This window comes from Schistocerca nitens, chromosome 11 (assembly GCF_023898315.1).
Source record: "Schistocerca nitens isolate TAMUIC-IGC-003100 chromosome 11, iqSchNite1.1, whole genome shotgun sequence".
Classification (NCBI taxonomy): domain Eukaryota; kingdom Metazoa; phylum Arthropoda; class Insecta; order Orthoptera; family Acrididae; genus Schistocerca; species Schistocerca nitens.
The window spans coordinates 103,177,325-103,198,527 of record NC_064624.1 but is presented as its reverse complement, the minus strand read 5'-3'; the positions used below and the strand labels follow the sequence as shown (position 1 = coordinate 103,198,527).

The following is a 21,203-nucleotide window of genomic DNA, read 5'->3' as shown; positions in this document are numbered from 1 at the left end:
CCGATAGATCTGTACCTACAGATTGGAAAATTGCGCAGGTTGCACCAGTGTTTAAGAAGGGTAGTAGGAGTAATCCATCTAACTACAGACCTATATCATTGACGTCGGTTTGCTGTAGGGTTTTGGAGCATATACTGTATTCAAACATTATGAATCACCTCGAAGGGAACGATCTATTGATACGTAATCAGCATGGTTTCAGAAAACATCGTTCTTGTTCAACGCAGCTAGCTCTTTATTCGCACGAAGTAATGGCCGCTATCGACAGGGGATCTCAAGTTGATTCCGTATTTCTAGATTTCCGGTAAGCTTTTCTCACCTTTCCGCACAAGCGACTTATAATCAAGCTGCGGGCCTATGGGGTATCGTCTCAGTTGTGCGACTGGATTCGTGATTTCCTGTCAGGAAGGTCGCAGTTCGTAGTAATAGACGGCAAATCATCGAGTAAAACTGAAGTGATATCAGGTGTTCCCCAGGGAAGCGTCCTGGGACCTCTGCTGTTCCTGATCTATATAAATGACCTGGGTGACAATCTGAGCAGTTCTCTTAGGTTGTTCGCAGATGATGCTGTAATTTACCGTCTAGTAAGGTCATCCGAGGACCAGTATCAGTTGCAAAGCGATTTAGGAAAGATTGCTGTACGGTGTGGCAGCTGGCAGTTGACGCTAAATAACGAAAAGTGTGAGGTGATCCACACGAGTTCCAAAAGAAATCCGTTGGAATTCGATTACCCGATAAATAGTACAATTCTCAAGGCTGTCAATTTAACTAAGTGCCGGCCGCAGTGGCCGTGCGGTTAAAGGCGCTGCAGTCTGGAACCGCAGGACCGCTACGGTCGCAGGTTCGAATCCTGCCTCGGGCATGGATGTTTGTGATGTCCTTAGGTTAGTTAGGTTTAACTAGTTCTAAGTTCTAGGGGACTAATGACCTCAGCAGTTGAGTCCCATAGTGCTCAGAGCCATTTGAACCATTTTTTAACTAAGTACCTGGGTGTTAAAATTACGAACAACTTCAGTTGGAAAGACCACATAGATACTATTGTGGGGAAGGCGAGCCAAAGGTTGCGTTTCATTGGCAGGACACTTAGAAGATGCAACAAGTACACTAAAGAGACAGCTTACACTACACTCGTTCGTCCTCTGTTAGAATATTGCTGCGCGGTGTGGGATCCTTACCAGGTGGGATTGACGGAGGACATCGAAAGGGTGCAAAAAAGGGCAGCTCGTTTTGTATTATCACGTAGTAGGGGAGAGAGTGTGGCAGATATGATACGCGAATTGGGATGGAAGTCATTACAGCAAAGACGTTTTTCGTCGCGGCGAGATCTATTTACGAAATGTCAGTCACCAACTTTCTCTTCCGAATGCGAAAATATTTTGTTGCGCCCAACCTACATAGGTAGGAATGATCATCAAAATAAAATAAGAGAAATCAGAACTCGAACAGAAAGATTTAGGTGTTCGTTTTTCCCGCGCGCTGTTCGGGAGTGGAATGGTAGAGAGATAGTATGATTGTTGTTCGACGAACCCTCTGCCAAGCACTTAAATGTGAATTGCAGAGTAGTCATGTAGATGTAGATGTAGACTCTCTCCTCCGTGCGCTGTAGTCGACTGACGTCGTGTGTTTCGATGTTTGTTTAGGTGTAGCGTCCCCATACTACGGCGCAGTTACCTCGCATCGGACGGACGGACTGACAGATAATAATTGTCTGAAAATAAAAAATTAAACTTTTCTCTCGAGGGAAGACTTGAACCAAGGACCTCTCGTTCCGCAGCTGCTCACGCTAACCACACGGCCACGGCGGTCTTGAGCTTACATTATCCTTGATGCGCATAGACTACTCAGTTTGTATATTTTGCTTATTTTTTTTTCATAGTTCCACAAACTTCTTCCTGTTTTCTCGATTGATCTGTGTTCAGTGTTTCAAGGCCTATCCACTGTGCCAACTTAAAACTAAATCTGAGGGGGGTGCGATGGGGAGGTTCCCCTGTCAGTAACACCATGTGCCCGACTGGAGCCCGGTAGTCTTGTGACTGTACAGTCTCGTGACCACCGCTGCCGGCAGTCATGTGCAGTGGGCACATCCCTGCCAAGTCCTGAAACATCCACCTTTTCATAGGGCTATTACACGATCTCGTTCGAATTCAGTGAGGTGTTGTAATCTTAAACGCGTTCTTGACTAACATCAACTCACCACATACAATTTCGAAGTTGACTAACGCAGACAACCGCTGCAGTGTGTATTTGAAGCAAACCTCATATGCATGCTCATAGTTCCGATATTAGCGCGACTCTGATGCGAGTGACACGAAATTTGAACAGACCACATCTTTCAGATACAGAAGCCCGCCTTCCCACTTTCCTTTGTATCTCTCAACTCTTCCTTGCTGCTGCGGGATTAGTGTATTTTTAACCTATATTTATATCACACATTCCGCAGCTCGTGGTCTCGCGGATGCGTTCTCGCTTCCCGCGCACGAGGTCCCAGGTTCGATTTCCAGCGGGGTAAGGGATTTTTCATGCCTCGAGATGACTGTTGTGTCGTCATCATGATCATCATATCATCATCATCATCATCATCATCATCATCATCATCATCCATCCCCATTACGGTCGGAGGAAGGCAATGACAAGCGCTAGGACCTTGCCTAGTACGGCGGTCAGGGCCTCCCGCATCGTCCCCTAAGCTCCTCGAAGTATGGGACTTCGTAATATCACATAAACATATGGCATCCAGCATCTGTTACATCTGCAAAATCTGTGTGTTCTGTGTATCTGAGATAAGAAATTATGGCGCTCAGTGAAGCTTTTGCTGCCACCCAGGGTCCTGCAGTACATATGTAGGATGGAGGTAAAAAAAAAAAAAAAAAACGTGGCACTACAGACCTACGCTGCACACTGTTTGAAGCCAGACTGGGAGCCATTTTAAGAAGCCCAAAACATTATAAACTACTGATTACGAGTGCTGCTTTTTCAATGTTTCTGTCGTGTGTGCGCAACTACTTTTTTAAATACTAAAAGTTAAAGAGCTTGTAAGAGGTCCATGATTAAGAAATTTGTTGCTAGCGCACTCGAGCAGATGTAATTTCGATGTATTGCTCACGCGCTGCCTGCGATATGTAAGCTATAAGAGAATCTTAGACCAGAGAGCAGTGTTGTCAGCAGTAGGAGTAAGTAGTTGCTAGCGAGCAGTCGTGTGTATCGTGTTGGCTGGGCCGGTCGTGTGCAGCCATGGCGGAGTCTCAGCGTTGTAGTATAAGGTAAAAGCACCCTCGCGCATGAGTAGTATTGTTATCTCAAGTCCCATGTAAATGTTTTAAAAAGAAATCTCTTAGTAATAATCTTTCTCATAAAAAGTAACTTTTGACGATCGTTCATTTCAATTTAAAGAATTTACCAATTTCTCCAATCCTTGGTCATCCCGATTATTGAAAAGAAAAATCAGCTGTTTCTTTTTATACGTGGTAAATCTGTCAGCATTGCACTGAGCTGCGCCAGTAAAAATTTCTTATAGGAGCAGATATATACGCGTTATCCGGCGACCTAATTGGGGTAAGGTTTTTCAATTTATTCATAATGAATTTTCACGGCCATGACGCAGCACTGCTGACGTCCAAAATTTACCAGTTTAAATTCAGTCAATTATTGAAAGGTTATAAGTGAGTCACATTTTATTATTGATAGGTTACGCAATTTTCCTGTTGGTAGGTTATACGGAATGTGAACGACATAATTATATTTTTTACTATTGAGAGGTTTAGGAATTTTTCTGTTTTGAGGTTACACTAAATGTGAATATTATTTATATTTATTCTATTTTGTGGGGAGGTTACAAGCTCACATGAATAACACTATGTGATCAAAAATATCCGGACACCCCTAAAAACATAAATGTGAATATTATTTATATTTATTCTATTTTGTGGGGAGGTTACAAGATCACATGAATAACACTATGTGATCAAAAATATCCGGACACCCCTAAAAACATAAATTTTCCACATTAGGTGCATTGTGCTGCCACCTACTGCCATGGTGCAGGGAATGGCAATTGAATCTCAGTGTAGACAAGTGTAATGTGCTGCGAATACATAGAAAGAAAGATCCCTTATCATTTAGCAACAATATACGAGGGCTATCCACAAAGTACATTACGTTTTCGTTTGTGTCCGTTAGGGGCGGGGCTAGCGCGGCCATCTTGGTGTCATGGCATTCCGCCGCTCAGTCGGCATCCTGCCGTGCTAGTGAGAGGTTCGTGCTGTACTCCGTTGAGTTAGTGTGACAGCTTGAAATGTCAGCGTTAATTGAAACTGCCGCGAAGTGTGAAGTGCGTGCTGTAATAAGGTTTCTGACTGCAAAAAACTGTACTCCGATAGAAATCTATCGGCAGCTTTGTGAAGTGTATGGGGACAACATAATCACTGAAGGTGGAGTGCGTCAATGGGTCATAAAATTTAAAAATGGCCGAACTTACGTTCACGACGAAGAGCGAAGTGGAAGACCCAGCATAGTGACTGCCGAACTTGTCGAAAAAGTCGATGCCGCGGTCCGTGAAAACCGTAATTTCACAATAATGGAACTCCTTATGAGTTTTCCACAAATTTCACGACGTTTGTTGCACGAAATCATTACCGAAAAGCTTGGTTACCACAAGTTTTGTGCAAGATGGATACCAAAAATCTTGACAGAGATTCACAAAAATCAGCAAATGTCTGCAGCGTTAACGTTTTTGGACGCTTACCAGAAAGATGGTGACTCATTATTCGATCGCATCGTTACTGGCGACGAAACGTGGGTTAAGCATGTGAACTGCGAGACAAAATTGCAGTCAATGCAGTGGGGGCACACAAATTCTCCCAAAAACCCAAGACAATTTCGGCAAGGAAGGTGATGGCGACTGTCTTTTGGGACAGAAAAGGTGTGATTTTTGTGGATTTCCTGGAAAGAGGCACTACAATAAACTCTCAAAGGTATTGCCAAACTCTGCACAACATCAGAAGAGCAATACAAAACAAGCGCAGGGGAAAGTTGGGCTCAAAGATCTTGCCGATTCACGACAACGCCCGGGCCCACACGGCAAATGCCACTCGTGAAGTTATCGAATCTTTTAAGTGGGAGTGGTTTCCTCATCCACCGTGCAGTCCCGACCTGGCACCGAGCGACTTCCACTTATTCCCAGCAATGAAGAAGTGGTTGGCTATGCAGCGTTTTGATGACGACGCACAGCTTCAAGAAGAGGTAACCATGTGGTTGAAGGCGCAGGCGGCCGAATTTTACGACGAAGGAATTTCCAAACTCGTCCATCGCTACGATAAGTGCCTTAATTTAAATGGCAACTATGTAGAAAAGTAGTATTTAAGTGTGGCTTTCATCTGCATGTAATAAAAAAAATTCCAATACTTTATTTTTAATTCCAAAACGTAATGTACTTTGTGGATAGCCCTCCTAGCAGGTCAGCAACTGGAAGCAGTTAATTCCATAAATTATCTGGGAGTACGCATTAGGAGTGATTTAAAATGGAATGATCATATAAAGTTGATCGTCGGTAAAGCAGATGCCAGACAGATTCATTGGAAGAATCCTAAGGAAATGCAATCCGAAAACAAAGGAAGTAGGTTACAGTACACTTGTTCGCCCAGTGCTTGAATACTGCTCAGCAGTGTGGGATCCGTACCAGATAGGGTCGATAGAACAGAGAGAGAAGATCCGACGGAGAGCAGCGCGCTTCGTTACAGTATCATTTAGTAATCGCGAAAGCATTACGGAGATGATAGATAAACTCCAGTGGAAGACTCTGCAGGATAGACGCTCAGTAGCTCTGTATGGGCTTTTGTTGAAGTTTCGAGAACGTACCTTCACCGAGGAGTCGAGCAGTATATTGCTCCCTCCTACGTATATCTCGCCAAGAGACCACGAGGATAAAATCACAGAGATTAGAGCCCACACAGAAGCATAGCGACAATCCTTCTTTCCACGAACAATACGAGACTGGAATAGAAGGGAGAACCGATAGAGGTACTCAAGGTACCCTCCGCCACACAGGTGGCTTGCAGAGTACGGCTGTAGATGTACTCCATATCAGCAAACTCAATAGTCTTTAAATATCATGAGAGAACAGGATGGGGAGCTCCACAGAACTCACGAACTTCAAACATGGTCAGGTGATTGGGTGTCACTTGTGTCAATCGTCTGTAAGCGAGATTACCACACTCCTGAACAAACCTAGGTCCACTGTTTCCGATGTGATGGTGAAGTGGAAACGTGAAGAGACACGTACAGCACAAAAGCGTACAGGTCGGCCTCGTCCGTTGACTGACAGAGACCGCCGACAGTTGAAGAGGGTCGTAATGTGTAATAGGCAGACATCTATCCAGACCATAACAAAGGAATTCCAAACTGGACCAGGAGCCAGTGCAAGTACTATGACAGTTCGGCGAGAGGTGTGAAAACGTGGATTTTATGGTGGAGCAACTGCTCATAAGCCACAAATCACACCGGTAAATGCCAAACGACACCTCGCTCGGTGTAAGGAGCGTAAACATTGTGGCGATCCCATGGTAGGGTGTGGGTATGTCGAATGCCTGGTGAACGTCATCTGCCAGCGTGTGTAGTGCCAACAGTAAAAGTTGTAGGCGGTGGTGTTGTGGTGTGGTCGTGTTTTTCATTGAGTGGGCTTGCACACGTTGTTTTGCGTGGCACTCTCACGGCACAGGCCTACATTGATGTTTTAAGCACCTTCTTGCTTCTCACTGTTGAAGAGCAATTGGCGATTGCATCTTCCATCACGATCGAGCACCTGTTCGTAATGCACGGCCTGTGGCAGAGTGGTTACACGACAGTAACATCCCTGTAATGGACTGCCCTGCACATCGATACCTCTCCTCAGTGCAGCACTGTGAAGAATGAGCTGCCGTTCCCCACGAAACCTTCCAGCGCCTATTTAACGTTTGCCTACGAGAGTGGAAGTTGTCATCAAGCCCAAGGGGGGGGGGGGGCAACACCATATTGAATTCCAGCATTAGCGATGGAGGGCGCCACGAACTTTTGAAGTCATTTTCAGCCAGGTGTCTGGAGACTTTGGATCACATAGTGTTGCGTCAGCAAGCAATTTCGATCGCTTTTCTGTTCCGGAATGCGTATATGCTCTGGTAATACGACACAGTCAAGATTGATGTCACGGGGAAGAGTCACCGCTGTCAACTATGGGAGTATGAATGCGGTGAACGTAATGTCTTGGGCTATTTAAGATGGTGGACATCAGCTTCAAGTTCGTGACGTAATGCCAGCTGCCGTCTTTTCTTACCTCCACGATCGATAGCCTGTCTTCATTAATTACATACCTTTTTGTCCTTTGTCAGAGCCTTGCCACCTCCCGAGCAGGGAAGACGAGGTCTTCTCCCTCTCCTCCACCGCCGCGGAGAGCCAGATCAACACCAACACAAAGGCAGTGGCAGCGACGGTGGCGCCAAACCGCCCCGAGCCCGAGTCACCATCTGCAACAGAGGCCGGCCGTAGAATTTCTGCACCTCTTTCTTTCCCCTGGCGTTTACTCTCTCCAGTATGGGGGTCTGTCTTTTCAGGATTTGGCAAATTGTATATTTTACTAGTGAACCCACCCGTGCTTCACAGTTGCTTAATACAAGGGTGATTTGAAAAGTTCTCGAAACAGAATAGAAAAAAGTACTTACATCACTGAAACTTTTTTATTTTTCAATTTAGTCTCCTTGTAGATTAATGCACTTGGTCCAACGATGTTCCAGTGCCTTGATCCCATCTCGAAAATGAGTTTCCGCCAGGCCTGCAAAATACACTCTTGGAAATGGAAAAAAGAACACATTGACACCGGTGTGTCAGACCCACCATACTTGCTCCGGACAGGGCTGTACAAGCAATGATCACACGCACGGCACAGCGGACACACCAGGAACCGCGGTGTTGGCCGTCGAATGGCGCTAGCTGCGCAGCATTTGTGCACCGCCGCCGTCAGTGTCAGCCAGTTTGCCGTGGCATACGGAGCTCCATCGCAGTCTTTAACACTGGTAGCATGCCGCGACAGCGTGGACGTGAACCGTATGTGCAGTTGACGGACTTTGAGCGAGGGCGTATAGTGGGCATGCGGGAGGCCGGGTGGACGTACCGCCGAATTGCTCAACACGTGGGGCGTGAGGTCTCCACAGTACATCGATGTTGTCGCCAGTGGTCGGCGGAAGGTGCACGTGCCCGTCGACCTGGGACCGGACCGCAGCGACGCACGGATGCACGCCAAGACCGTAGGATCCTACGCAGTGCCGTAGGGGACCGCACCGCCACTTCCCAGCAAATTAGGGACACTGTTGCTCCTGGGGTATCGGCGAGGACCATTCGCAACCGTCTCCATGAAGTTGGGCTACGGTCCCGCACACCGTTAGGCCGTCTTCCGCTCACGCCCCAACATCGTGCAGCCCGCCTCCAGTGGTGTCGCGACAGGCGTGAACGGAAGGACGAATGGAGACGTGTCGTCTTCAGCGATGAGAGTCGCTTCTGCCTTGGTGCCAATGATGGTCGTATGCGTGTTTGGCGCCGTGCAGGTGAGCGCCACAATCAGGACTGCATACGAGGCACACAGGGCCAACACCCGGCATCATGGTGTGGGGAGCGATCTCCTACACTGGCCGTACACCACTGGTGATCGTCGAGGGGACACTGAATAGTGCACGGTACATCCAAACCGTCATCGAACCCATCGTTCTACCATTCCTAGACCGGCAAGGGAACTTGCTGTTCCAACAGGACAATGCACGTCCGCATGTATCCCGTGCCACCCAACGTGCTCTAGAAGGTGTAAGTCAACTACCCTGGCCAGCAAGATCTCCGGATCTGTCCCCCATTGAGCATGTTTGGGACTGGATGAAGCGTCGTCTCACGCGGTCTGCACGTCCGGCACGAACGCTGGTCCAACTGAGGCGCCAGGTGGAAATGGCATGGCAAGCCGTTCCACAGGACTACATCCAGCATCTCTACGATCGTCTCCATGGGAGAATAGCAGCCTGCATTGCTGCGAAAGGTGGATATACACTGTACTAGTGCCGACATTGTGCATGCTCTGTTGCCTGTGTCTATGTGCCTGTGGTTCTGTCAGTGTGATCATGTGATGTATCTGACCCCAGGAATGTGTCAATAAAGTTTCCCCTTCCTGGGACAATGAATTCACGTTCTTATTTCAATTTCCAGGAGTGTAGTTGTCAACTCCGGCTATCAGTGCTTCGTTTGAAGTGAATCTTCATCCACCAAGAAAAATTTCAGTTTTGGGAAGAGATGGAAGTCTGACGGAGCCATATCAGGTGAATAAGGGGGGTGTGGCAACAATTTGTACCTTAGTCTGTGTTGTATTGCCACGGCGATGGCACATTTGTGCGGGCGAGCATTGTCTTAGTTGAAAATGACTTTCTTCCTTGATAAACCTGGCCTTTTTCCGCGTATCTTCTGTTGCGATTTGTACAGGACATTAGCAGAGTATTCTCCAGTAATTGTTTGTCCAGTGGGGAGATAACCTACAAGCAGAATCCCCTTCACGTGCCACAACACTGATGCCCTGACCTTTCCCGCCGAAGGAATTATCCTTGTTTCCTTTGGTGGCGGAGAATCGGCATGTTTCCACTGCTTCGATTGTTGTTTTCTCTCTGGGGTATAGCAGTGCACCCAAGTTTCATCTGTGGTCACAAACCGGCGAAAAATCTCATTCGTTTCTCCTAAAACGAGCCAAACACTGTTCCGAGATGTCCATTCTCGTGTGTCTTTGATCCAGCGTCAACAGTCGCAGCACTCATCTTGCAGATATTTTTTTCATTTCTAGTTCTTCAGTTAAAGTGTGATATACCCTTCCTGATGACATCTGGCAAGGGTGAGCAATTTGACGCACTTTCAATCGGCGATCCTCCGTCACCATTTATTGCACTTTTGCAATGATTTCTGGAGTAGTGACACATCTCGGCCGACCACTGCGCGGGTCACCATCTAAGCTCTCCCGACCAAATTTAAATTCATTTGTGCACTTGGCAGCGGCTGAATATGAAGGAGCAGAGTCCCACAGTGAATTCTGGAAATCGGCATCAATGTCCTTTGCTTTCATACCTTTCTTTACGAAGTACTTAATCACTGCTGGAATCGTGTTTTTTTTCCATTTTCGCAAACTGCTATGCAGGAACGACGACAGAGCCACGTCACCGCCACAGCTCTCTTCCGAGAGCACTGACGTGGCACGTGTTTACAGACAACAGCCCGGTAAGTGTCACGTCAACAACTCGTTGCGCTAACTCTGACCTCTCTTGGTAATTCCAAGAACTTTTCGCACCACCCTCTTATGTATCATAATTGGATATACGTCCCAACTTGGAGTATCCCTTGTAGGGATGGGAAAAACCGATCAGCTAAAACCGTTACCAGTATTTTAGTAGTGAATAACAGGTATTTTTCGGTATCTGTTTGGTCTCAGTGATAACACGTGCTTCTTTTACTAATAAACGGATGATTAGATTTTAGATTAGATTTACTTTCATTTCAATTGATCCGTAGTGAGGAGGTCCTCCAGGACGTAGAACATGTCAGAAAAACAATATAAGGCAAACATTTACAACTAAAAGAAATAAGATAATGTACCATTCCACAGGTCCCAAGTGGAATGATCATCATTTTCTAATAAACACTATGTGAAAGTCATTTTACAAATACTAATGCACTGACTTTAAAATAAAAAAAATTTATTTATTTATAACGTAATAAACGTGTAATACAGCAACTATAATACTTATTTACGATGAACACATTACTGCACTGAAATGGTGCAGAAGGTACACACACAAATCAGATGGTTTTACTGAGAAATTCATCAACGGAGTAGGAGGAGTTGGCCACTAATAAATCCTTTAGGTTTCTCTTAAACTGAATTTCATTGGTTGTTAAGCTTTTTATGGCTGCTGGCAAGTTATTGGAAATGTGTTTTCCTGAATAATGCACACCTTTTTGTACAAGACTAAGTGACTTTAAATCTTTGTGAAGATTATTCGTATTTCTAGTATTGATTCCATGAATTGAGCTGTTGGTTTGAAAAAGTGATGTATTTTAATGACAAATTTCATTAAGGAATAAATATATTGGGAAGCAGTAGTTAGTATCCCTAATTCCCTAAACAGGCTTCTTGACTTCACACCACATGTAACTCTTACAGCACGTATTTGTGCCCGGAAAACTTTAGCTTGGCTTGATGAATTACCCCAAAAAATAATCCCATGTGACATTATGGAATGAAAGTAAGCATAGTATGCCACCTTTTTCATTTTTATATCCCCTATGTCTGACACAATTCGCATTGCAGATAGAGATTTGTTAAGACGCTTCAGCAATTCTGTGTTCCTACCAGATGCATTTATTATCAAGCTGTAATCCTAAGAATTTAACACTGTCCACTTCTTCTATCTGCTTGTCATTGTATGTTAGGCATATACTCGTGGGACACCCCTTACAAGTTCTGAAGTGCATGTAGTGTGTTTTTTCAAAGTTTAGTGGCAAAGAGTTGGCTAGCAACCAGTGATTAAGGTCCACAAATATATTATTAGCTGATCTTTCTAAGACTACTCTTGATTTGCTATTTATTGCAATGTTTGTATCATCGGCAAACAAAACGAACTTGGCATCTGGATGAAGAAATCGAAATATCAGCTAGCCACAGCAGCAGTGTTAATGTTTTTGGTTTTTAAATAAACCTTCTTCGTTAGAAAAGAGAGTCACCTTTATTCGCAAAATTTCCATTGCTTTGAAATATTCCGATATACTAGAAAATGGGAAGAGGAATCAGAGGTATTTTAGTAACATGCTGACAGCCCGCCCGGCTAGCTGCGCTGCTTCCCGTGCGGTAAGGCGTGCCGATCCCCGGCACGAATCCACCCGGTGGATCATTGTCGGGGTCCGGTGTGTCAGTCAGCCTGTGGATGGTTTTGAAGGCGAATTTCTATCTCCCTCGGCGAATGCGGGCTGGTCCCCCTTATTCTGCCTCAGTTACAGCATGTCGGCGATTGCTTCCCAAACACGGTCTACACGTACGCGTACACCATAATTACCACGCAAACACCTGCGGCTACACTCGTTTGGTATGAGACGTTCCCGGTAGGGTCCACTGGGGGCCAAACCTCACGATAAGCCTGGGTTCAGTGTGGGGTGGCGGTGGTGTGGGTGGACTGCTGTGGCCTGTTGTGGGGTTGTGAACCACTGAGGGCTATGGCAAGTCGAAGCCTCTTTCTGGGTCCCAGGTTTAATACACAATACACACACAACAATGCTGCCAGAAACGAGCAACAAACACTCGGCGTAAGACTTTGTGGGGCGTTGCTGAGACAGTAATTAGTCTGTTACCACGTGGACGATAAATAGTTTGGACAAAAAGAGAATAAAAGCTTTCGAAATGTGGTGCTACAGAAGAATGCTGAAGGTTAGATGGGTAGATCACATAACTAATGAGGAAGTATTGAATAGAATTGAGGAGTCTGTGGGACAACTTGACCAGAAGAAGGGATCGGTTGGTAGGACATGTTCTGAGGCATCAAGTGATCACCAATTTAGTACTGGAGGGCAGCGTGGAGGGTAAAAGTCGTAGAGGGAGACCAAGAGATGAATACACTAAGCAGATTCAGAAGGATGTAGGTTGCAGTAGGCAGGGAGATGAAGAACCTTGCACAGGATAGGGTAGCATGGAGAGCTGCATCAAACCAGTCCAGGACTGAAGACAACAACAATAACAACAACAACCACCACGTGGCATGGTCTCTTAGACTGTGCGTCTACACACGCAGTGGCCAATACTTCCCGCACCTCGCCGCCGCCGTTGGGCATCAGATGTATTGCAGAATGGCACCACCCCTAGTCTGAAAGTATTTTGCGAAGTGGGCTATCAGTGAAGTACAATTCTCTATTTGCTTTGGAAGACTGAAAACGGGAGAGGCCACAACGAACTCTGGACATCATGTTGTTGTTGTTGTTGTGGTCTTCAGTCCTGAGACTGGTTTGATGCAGCTCTCCATGCTACTCTATCCTGTGCAAGCTTCTTCATCTCCCAGTACCTACTGCAACCTACATCCTTCTGAATCTGCTTAGTGTATTCATCTCTTGGTCTCCCTCTACGATTTTTACCCTCCACGCTGCCCTCCAATGCTAAATTTGTGATTCCTTGATGCCTCAAAACATGTCCTACCAACCGATCCCTTCTTCTAGTCAATCATATGAGGAGAAAACTAAAAACAATTCATCTACAGTTTATGATAAAAGTAGAAAGTAATTTATCTACTACCTGTGTCTACATACTATGCCTTTCCCTACTTGTAGCCCTTAAAAACGGACAAATTAACACAGTTTCAAACATTTAGAATCGCTAGGAGGATAGTGGTGATTTTTTTGTAGTATTCCTCGAGAAAAGTAGTGTAGCGTGGACGAACTAACTTTTCCCTTTATTTACATATTGTATTTAATATTTTGATACTGTGTATCTTGCTATCTATAATGCGAAAGTCTGGGGGAATCTTACAATTTTTCAGTGTTTGTTCGATTTATCGCTGGAAATAATAGCAATAAAAAACCGAAAACCGGTTATTTCAGAAAGTTTCAGCAATTTTAAGGAGTAGGTTAAACCGCAGCTGAAAATAACCGGTGTAACGGAAAACCCGCTGGTTCGCCGTTAAAAGCCATATCTACTCCTTGGGAATTGCGTCAGGACTCAAATCTGTGCACCTTGTTGCGACGGGCCACTTTGGAGGTATGGAACTTTAATGCATCATAAGTAAAAATGAATGAAAAAGTCTTTGTTTTCATCTTTCGATTTTATTGTTTTAAAGTATTTTTTTTTTAAATTTTTGTACACGATACAATTACAGAACTTCAGCATGTACAACATATTTCGCTTTTTTTATATTGTGTGGTAATAACGTGAACTAGTTTTCTGAATACCAGTGAAAGCAGACATACAATTGACCATGGTAAAGCACTCTGATCATAAATCAATTGCAACATATCTGAATGTCTGTCCTAAATCCTTCTTTATTGTTACTGCAAACCTAAAAAAATGGTTCAAATAGCTCTGAGCACTATGGGACTCAACTTCTGAGGTCATCAGTCCCCTAGAACTTAGAACTACTTAAACCTAACTAACGTAAGGACATCACACACATCCATGCCTGAGGCAGGATTTGAACCTGCGACCGTAGCGTTCCAGACTGTAGCGCCTAGAGGAAACCTCGAAAACGAATGGATAATCTGGTTCATATCATTATTATATTGGGTATGAGACCTTACCAGCTGCAGTATCTGTGAGGATGACATCTTGAATGACATTATTTCGCGTAATCTTAATCTCCGAATAGCTAGCACGGCCGATAACCCGCAGATACAACTTTCGTGATATAAAGGTTTCCTGTTAAAACCGACTGCGAGGAAGAAAACGCAGATAATATAGGCAATCTATGATGACTTATCTGGCACGAAGTAAAGCGGTTGGGAGAATAGATATAGACCTGTTATCTCAACATCTAAAAGAATAGGATTACTGAAGAAATGTGCTTAAACGGATTGTATAGCTGTCGTCCAAGTTTTGGCATCGAGATGTCTTCCATTCCGCGGTGACAATGAAATCCTAGGGTCTCCCAACAATGGAAATTATTTGGGATGTGTGGAATTATTGAGTGAATTCGATCCATTTCTTACAGAACACTTACAAAAATTTGGGAATCCTGGAAAAGGTGACACTTCTTATTTATCAGCGAATATCTGTATTGAGTTTACTGACGTAATGGGGAAACAGGTCCTAAAAACAATTATAAATGAAGTTAAATTAGCAAAATATTTTTCCATTACCGTTGACAGTACACCCGATCTGTCTCATGTTGAGCAGCTAACTTTTATAATTCGATACGTAAAATAACGTATTCCTGTTGAAAGGTTCCTGAAATTCATACCTATTAAAGACTATAAGCCTGAGTATTTAGCGGAAACCATCTTGAATTTTGTATAGAATCATGATATTTGCATAAAAGATTGCAGAGGATAAAGCTACAACAATACTTCAAATATGTCGGGGAAGTATACTGGTCTACAAGCAACAATCAAGGAGAAATGTGAATTTGCCACATTTGTACAATGTGCGAGACATTCACTAAACTTGGTAGTGTACAACTGGGTCTGTAGCAGAGTAACGAAGTTTTTTAAAATGTTTCAGAGAGTGTACAACTTTTTGTCGAGCTGTACCCACCGATGGAATATATTGACATAACATTTCGGTTCAAAAAATATTGTTAAAAGGGTTTGACAAACCTGATGCTCAGCTCGAGCTAATGCAGTAAGCGCCTTGCATGACTGTCATAAATTATAGAAACGTTGACGTCTATCGCAGAAAAAGAGACCAGGCATTAGAAACTAGAGACGAAGCCCTTAGTCTGTCCAGAAAAATGGAAAAGCAAAAATTTACTAACGTAAATTTGGAGCTCTATATTGGAAAGAATAGACAAAACAAGTAATTATCTTCAGAAAGAAACAGAAACACCGCACGGTGCAACTAATGTGTTTGCTTCACTTGGTTTTATCATTAACGTCAGGGATCCATTTGAGACTCCGAATCGACCGCTAAAGAAAGAAACCCGGAATCGGATTACAAGGACCTACCTCGAAGGACAAAAAGTAGAAGCTCACGCCAGAGTTTTTCTGATGGCTCTGCACAGTCAGTAGAAGTGAACGGAAAAGAGAAATTCAAAGTAGAAACCTTTCTTCCCATAACTGATACCCTGAGCGTTAATCTAAATCAGCGATTAAGTTCGTATGAGAACACCAGTCGACGTTTTGGTTTATTTTTTCGCTCGAAAACTCTGAATTCCGAATAGCTGAGATAAAGTCACAAAGAATTTGCTGAAATTTATTATGAGAATGTTAATGAGCAAGAGTTGAAAACGGAATGTCTGCATTTAACAGATTATTTGACAATTGCTCATAGTAAAAGATGGGGGAACTAATAGTATATTGGAAATATATCACCTTTGGAAAGAAAACAAAATTGGAGACATTTCCAAATGTAGAAATCGCATTGAGAATAAGCATGATGGTAAACAACCGCAGTAAGGAACGCTCCTTCTCCAAACTGAAAAGAATTAAAACTGTAGATTTTGAAGAAGTGATTGACGATGTTGCCCATCTCAAATCTAGAAGGATACCTCTTCAGTCAACATAGATTTCTAAGCACTAACCTGTGAATGCTAAAAGAGTTAATTTTGTGGATTATATTACATTATCTATTGGTTTAATGTGACTGTAAAGAAATAACAATACATCTAGAGCCTCGCTTATTTACTTTCTTTGTCTATTTTGACAAAATAGTGCTCTGTCAAGGTAATAAAGGCGCCATATCGTAATGTGCCCAGGGCCTCCTATAGATTAAAGACGGCCACTTTTGCTTCGACTAGCGAGAAGTTGTTGTCGTGCGCCATCTTGAACTTTGACGAAAAAGATGGCGACAATGTGATTTGGACAAGAAGAGAATAGAAACTTTCGAAATGTGGCGCTACAGAAGAATGCTGAAGATTAGATGGGTAGATCACATAACTAATGAGGAGGTATTGAATAGAATTGGAGAGAAGAGAAATATGTGGCACAACTTTACTAGAAGAAGGGATCGGTTGGTAGAACATGTTCTGAGGCATCAAGGGATCACCAATTTAGTATTGGAGGGCAGCATGGAAGGTAAAAAGCGCAGAGGGAGAAGAAGAGATGAATACACTAAACAGATTCAGAAGGATGTAGGATGCAGTAGGTAATGGGACATGAAGAAGCTAGCACAGGATAGAGTAGCATGGAGAGCTGTATCAAACCAGTCTCTGGACTGAAGACAACAACAACAACATTCCAACGAGTACAGAAGTAATAAAAATCATGAAACAGATGAGACACTCTAACTTGTGGCATCCAGATTTCAAAAATAGACAAAGTAGAATGGAAAGGTTAGGCTTTTTTTATTATTTGAGAGTATGGCCACATTCTCTATTCAGTCTTGCTGAAAAGCTTCCTGAATGTTTCCAGATGTAGAGGTGGACGGGTGTAACTGTCATTGCGGATATGAAATCGCTGCAGCATATCCCACCAGCCCAAGCACACGACTAAGAGCATTCATTGTGCTCCTTGCTCACCCCCACCCCAGTCGAAGCAGTGGCCGGTGATAGCACTTTAGTATCTTTTCATTATGTTGGTGTTTTGCTTAGGTTACAATAAGTTCGCATGGTTCAACTGGCTGTTAGCACTATGGGACTTAACATCTGAGCTCATCAGTCCCCTAGACTTAGAACTACTTAAACCTAACTAACCTAACGACATCACACACATCCACGCTCGAGGCAGGATTCGAACCTGCGGGCGTAGCAGCAGCGCGGTTCCGTAATGAAGCGCCTAGGACCGCTCGGCCACATCGGCCGTCCTACAACAAGTTACACACTTCAACAAGTGTTTTGTTTTTGTAAGTACTTGTGCACTTTCATCATAGCAAACGAAACAGACGATACGAATATTTACGAAGAATTAGCGGACTTCTTGTCTAAGGTTCCGGAGGATTTGGCCGATTGGGAAGAAGACATTGGATATCAAAAAAATGGAAGTGAAGCAGAATCGTCGGAAGATCGTGAAATACGTCCAAGAAGAATTCGGCGAGCGCTATGGTTGCCAGCTGAATCGGATGAATTAGACGAAGAAGACAGACTATGATTTACTGAGGACCAATAATAAATTTGAAGGATCTCCGGGCCCACACAATTTCCCAAAGATTCACAGAGCGTCGTGGATATCGTAGAATTATGTATTGGGAACGATATTTTGAATATATTAGCAACGAAACCAACAAGTATTACAGTCAAAATTGCAATAAAAGAAACTGGATAATAATGCCAAATTTGTCGACGTTACGGGACCCGCACTTAGAAAATGGTTTGGGCTTGCTAACCTTATGGGAATTATAAAATATCGAGGATTGATGATTACTAGTCAACGAATGCGTTGATAGACACACCGATATTTCGCAAAACGATATCCCTCACCTGATTCAGACATACTTTTACATTTTCCCGACAACAACAATAAACCGGATAATGAAGACCGATTTTTCAAAGTGCAATTCGTAATTGATTATTTTTCCAAAAAGTTAAAAGAAACTTTTAGTCTAAGTCAAAACGTCTCAGTTGATGAAGGAATGATACCGTGGCGTGGACAGTTACATTTTAAAGTCTACAATCCGCCGAAAATTACCAAATACGGCGTACCCATACGAGTGCTGTGTGATTCGAGTACGGGATACATTTCCTCATTCAAGATATATTCCGGCGCTGGACAACCTTTAGCAAATACAATGATGGAACTATTGACACCTTCTTATGGAAAGTGGCATCACCTATACATGGATAATTATTATAGCAGTGTAGAACTTGCAGAGAAGTTACTCAAAAAGAAAATTCGTGTTTGTGGAACAATACGGCAAAATAGAGGATTTCCGGAAAAATTAAAGCCCGCAAAATTCAATGTGTTTGGAGCTTGTCATCAACGGAAAGGTGACAAGCGGCCGGCGACAAGGTAATCCGAATTAGCGCTGCAGGCGCCAAGCGAATGAATTTGTACGAGACGTGCGGACAGCAAAGTGTTAAAAAGAGTCGAAGGAAAACGCCAGCTGAACTTTGACACCATATTTACAAACACCTCAGATACGCCAAATAGCTGTAGCGACGCCAGCGCATCAAGCAGTTAGATTTCACTGAACAGATGACGAACGGCTTGTGATCAAATATACAGCGAGGCTCTAGGTTTGATCATTTTTCTTTGACGAAAGGCGAGATTTGACGAAGTTCTCTATCACACTATCAAATTGGTTTGACATAAATATATAAGAGATCAACTTCGACGAAGAAATATGATAGTGTAATACCGTCCTTAGCGCTGTCGTGAAAACCTCCCATGGAGGCACAAAAAAAAAAGAAGGGAGTTGTCATTGCGTCACAAATTTCAACCCGACTTCCGCCATCTTGCATAGCCCAAAGATTCACTGCATCCCAGCTTGCGTCGTTTGTGGGTGCACTAATCGATTCGATCGTAATCTAAAGTTTAAAGAAATCACATTTCATTTGCAACTGCAGCCGTTCAGGCAGTATCCTGTGGTGTACACCCGATTTATGATTGCGCTATTTCTTTTTATTCTTTCCTGCCTTTTTCATTTCCTTCCGAAACGCAACACGCTCTGACATCCGAATCACACAGTCACATCACTTACACGACGCTCCCAAAACCGCATTTCCTAAACCGATTTTCCAATACCGCTTCTAGTGGTCAACATAACACTTCAAAATCGCACAATTGAAAGAAAACAGCCCTCCGTCACTATTTTTAACGAATTAACCGGGTTTCAACACTGCTAGGAGTGTCTTCCTCAGAATTCAAATCAAAGAATGGTCTATAACATGGTCACAGAATTATGACTAAAAACGTATGATACAGAGCATAAGTACAGAATCATCGTGAAAGACTGGCAGTACTTATGTCATTTATAAAATTAATAAATATGCCAAAAGGGCATTAGTCACTAAGATATTTAAGATAACAAATTGTGATGGCGAGCCCTAATGGCTGCTCGTTACCTACGCGGTTGCAGGTTTGCAACCTGCATATTTATTATTTTGTAAATGACATATAAGTACTGCCAGTCTTTCGCGATGATTCTGTACTTATACTCTGTATCATACGTTTTTAAAGTGCGCGTCATATATCTTGGCGGCCGAGTTTAGGTTCGTTCTGCGCATCTGACGTCACAAAACACAGTCAGCCAATGAACAGAGACCGACGTTGCCAGATCTCGACTGCAGTGCAGAGCACGGACGAGTGTCTTCAGTTTTAGAAATGTTCAGTCATAAATAAAGTAATAGTACAAAAGCCATGTCTTGATAGCAGACTTTCTTTTATAGAAAGTTTGTAAAAAGTGTTCTTTATACCAATTGCTTCATATTATATTAATTAATTAAACCAAACAAGCAATAAGACTCCTAATTCAGGCGATAACAAGGGAATGCGTTTGTATCAATCTCACGAACCGCTTTTTCGCAATAAAGAACAGCGGTAATTGTTTATTTCCTATTGTACTTCGACGAAGCATGAGTAATTCATAGTCATACCAATAGTGTTTGTCAGTATGTTGCTTGACATATTAGAATCCTTATGGATTATTGCTGCCAGACGAGCTGTGTTGGCGTAACGGTTAAAGTGTTGAGCTGCCAACCGAAAAGTTAAGAGTTCAAACCTTGTGCGGTGCATATACTTTTCTTTATTTAAAAACAATATCGAAGTGTCTTACTTCAAGAATTTTATTCGTTTGAATGGAGTTTTTTGAAATTTCTAGTGCTTTGTCTCTTCATTAACCCTTTCGCTGCTGCAGTCACGTGCTCCCCGCATTCCGCGCTGTGCGCGATTTTGTCATCACTGCACTGCTCGCCTGTGCAGACACATGGTGTTTCCACTGCTTTGACACACTTATCATTCGATTTCACAAAAACTATTTGTCCCAAAAATTTGATTTTTACACATCATCTTGACTGATGCCTTCCCCCCATAAATGACTACATTTTGTTTCGATGTTCAACGCAGTTATTGTGCAGCATTAAATGTAGTAAACCATTGCACGAGATTTTGAAGAGTTTGCACAGGTAAAAGTCCATAGCGTATACTTTCCGTATGGTCGATTTTAGTTGCCACAATGTTGAGAATGAAATGTGGACAAGATACCTAAATTTCATATAAAATTTACTGTATAACAATATCTCATTTAATTTAAGTACCACATAGGTGTCGTATGTAATATTGAGAAATATTCCATCTTTCGCGACTGTAATAAAAGTTTTATTTACACCAGGCGCTTTTGGCTTTATTTTAAAGCACTTCAATCAATGAAAGGTATGGCACATACACAATGGTACTCATGTTCTCTTTCTTGTTTTTGTTCCACAGTCGCAGTTTTACCTATGGTATTGAAATATATTCCTCTTCTGCAACTGTAATAAGCGACTTATTTAGACCAGACGCGTTTCTCTCTTTTGAAGCATCTTCAGTGGACAGTATTTTGTCTCCTCCATTGCCAAGTCACCTTTCGTAGTTTTGTGCTGCGGTAACACAATATTCGACGT

The 21,203-nt window shown here is 43.2% G+C and overlaps 1 protein-coding gene across 5 annotated transcripts in view; it reads right to left on the bottom strand.

The window, feature by feature from the left end:
* Positions 1 to 21,203, bottom strand: part of LOC126213289 (speckle-type POZ protein-like) — a 139,949-nt gene that overhangs the window by 101,615 nt on the left and 17,131 nt on the right. For all 5 annotated transcript variants that reach the window (XM_049940956.1, XM_049940958.1, XM_049940957.1 and 2 more), the window contains exon 2: positions 7,341 to 7,493. In XM_049940956.1, the coding sequence (XP_049796913.1) occupies positions 7,341 to 7,493 (153 nt within the window). The remainder of the gene's footprint in view (positions 1 to 7,340; positions 7,494 to 21,203) is intronic.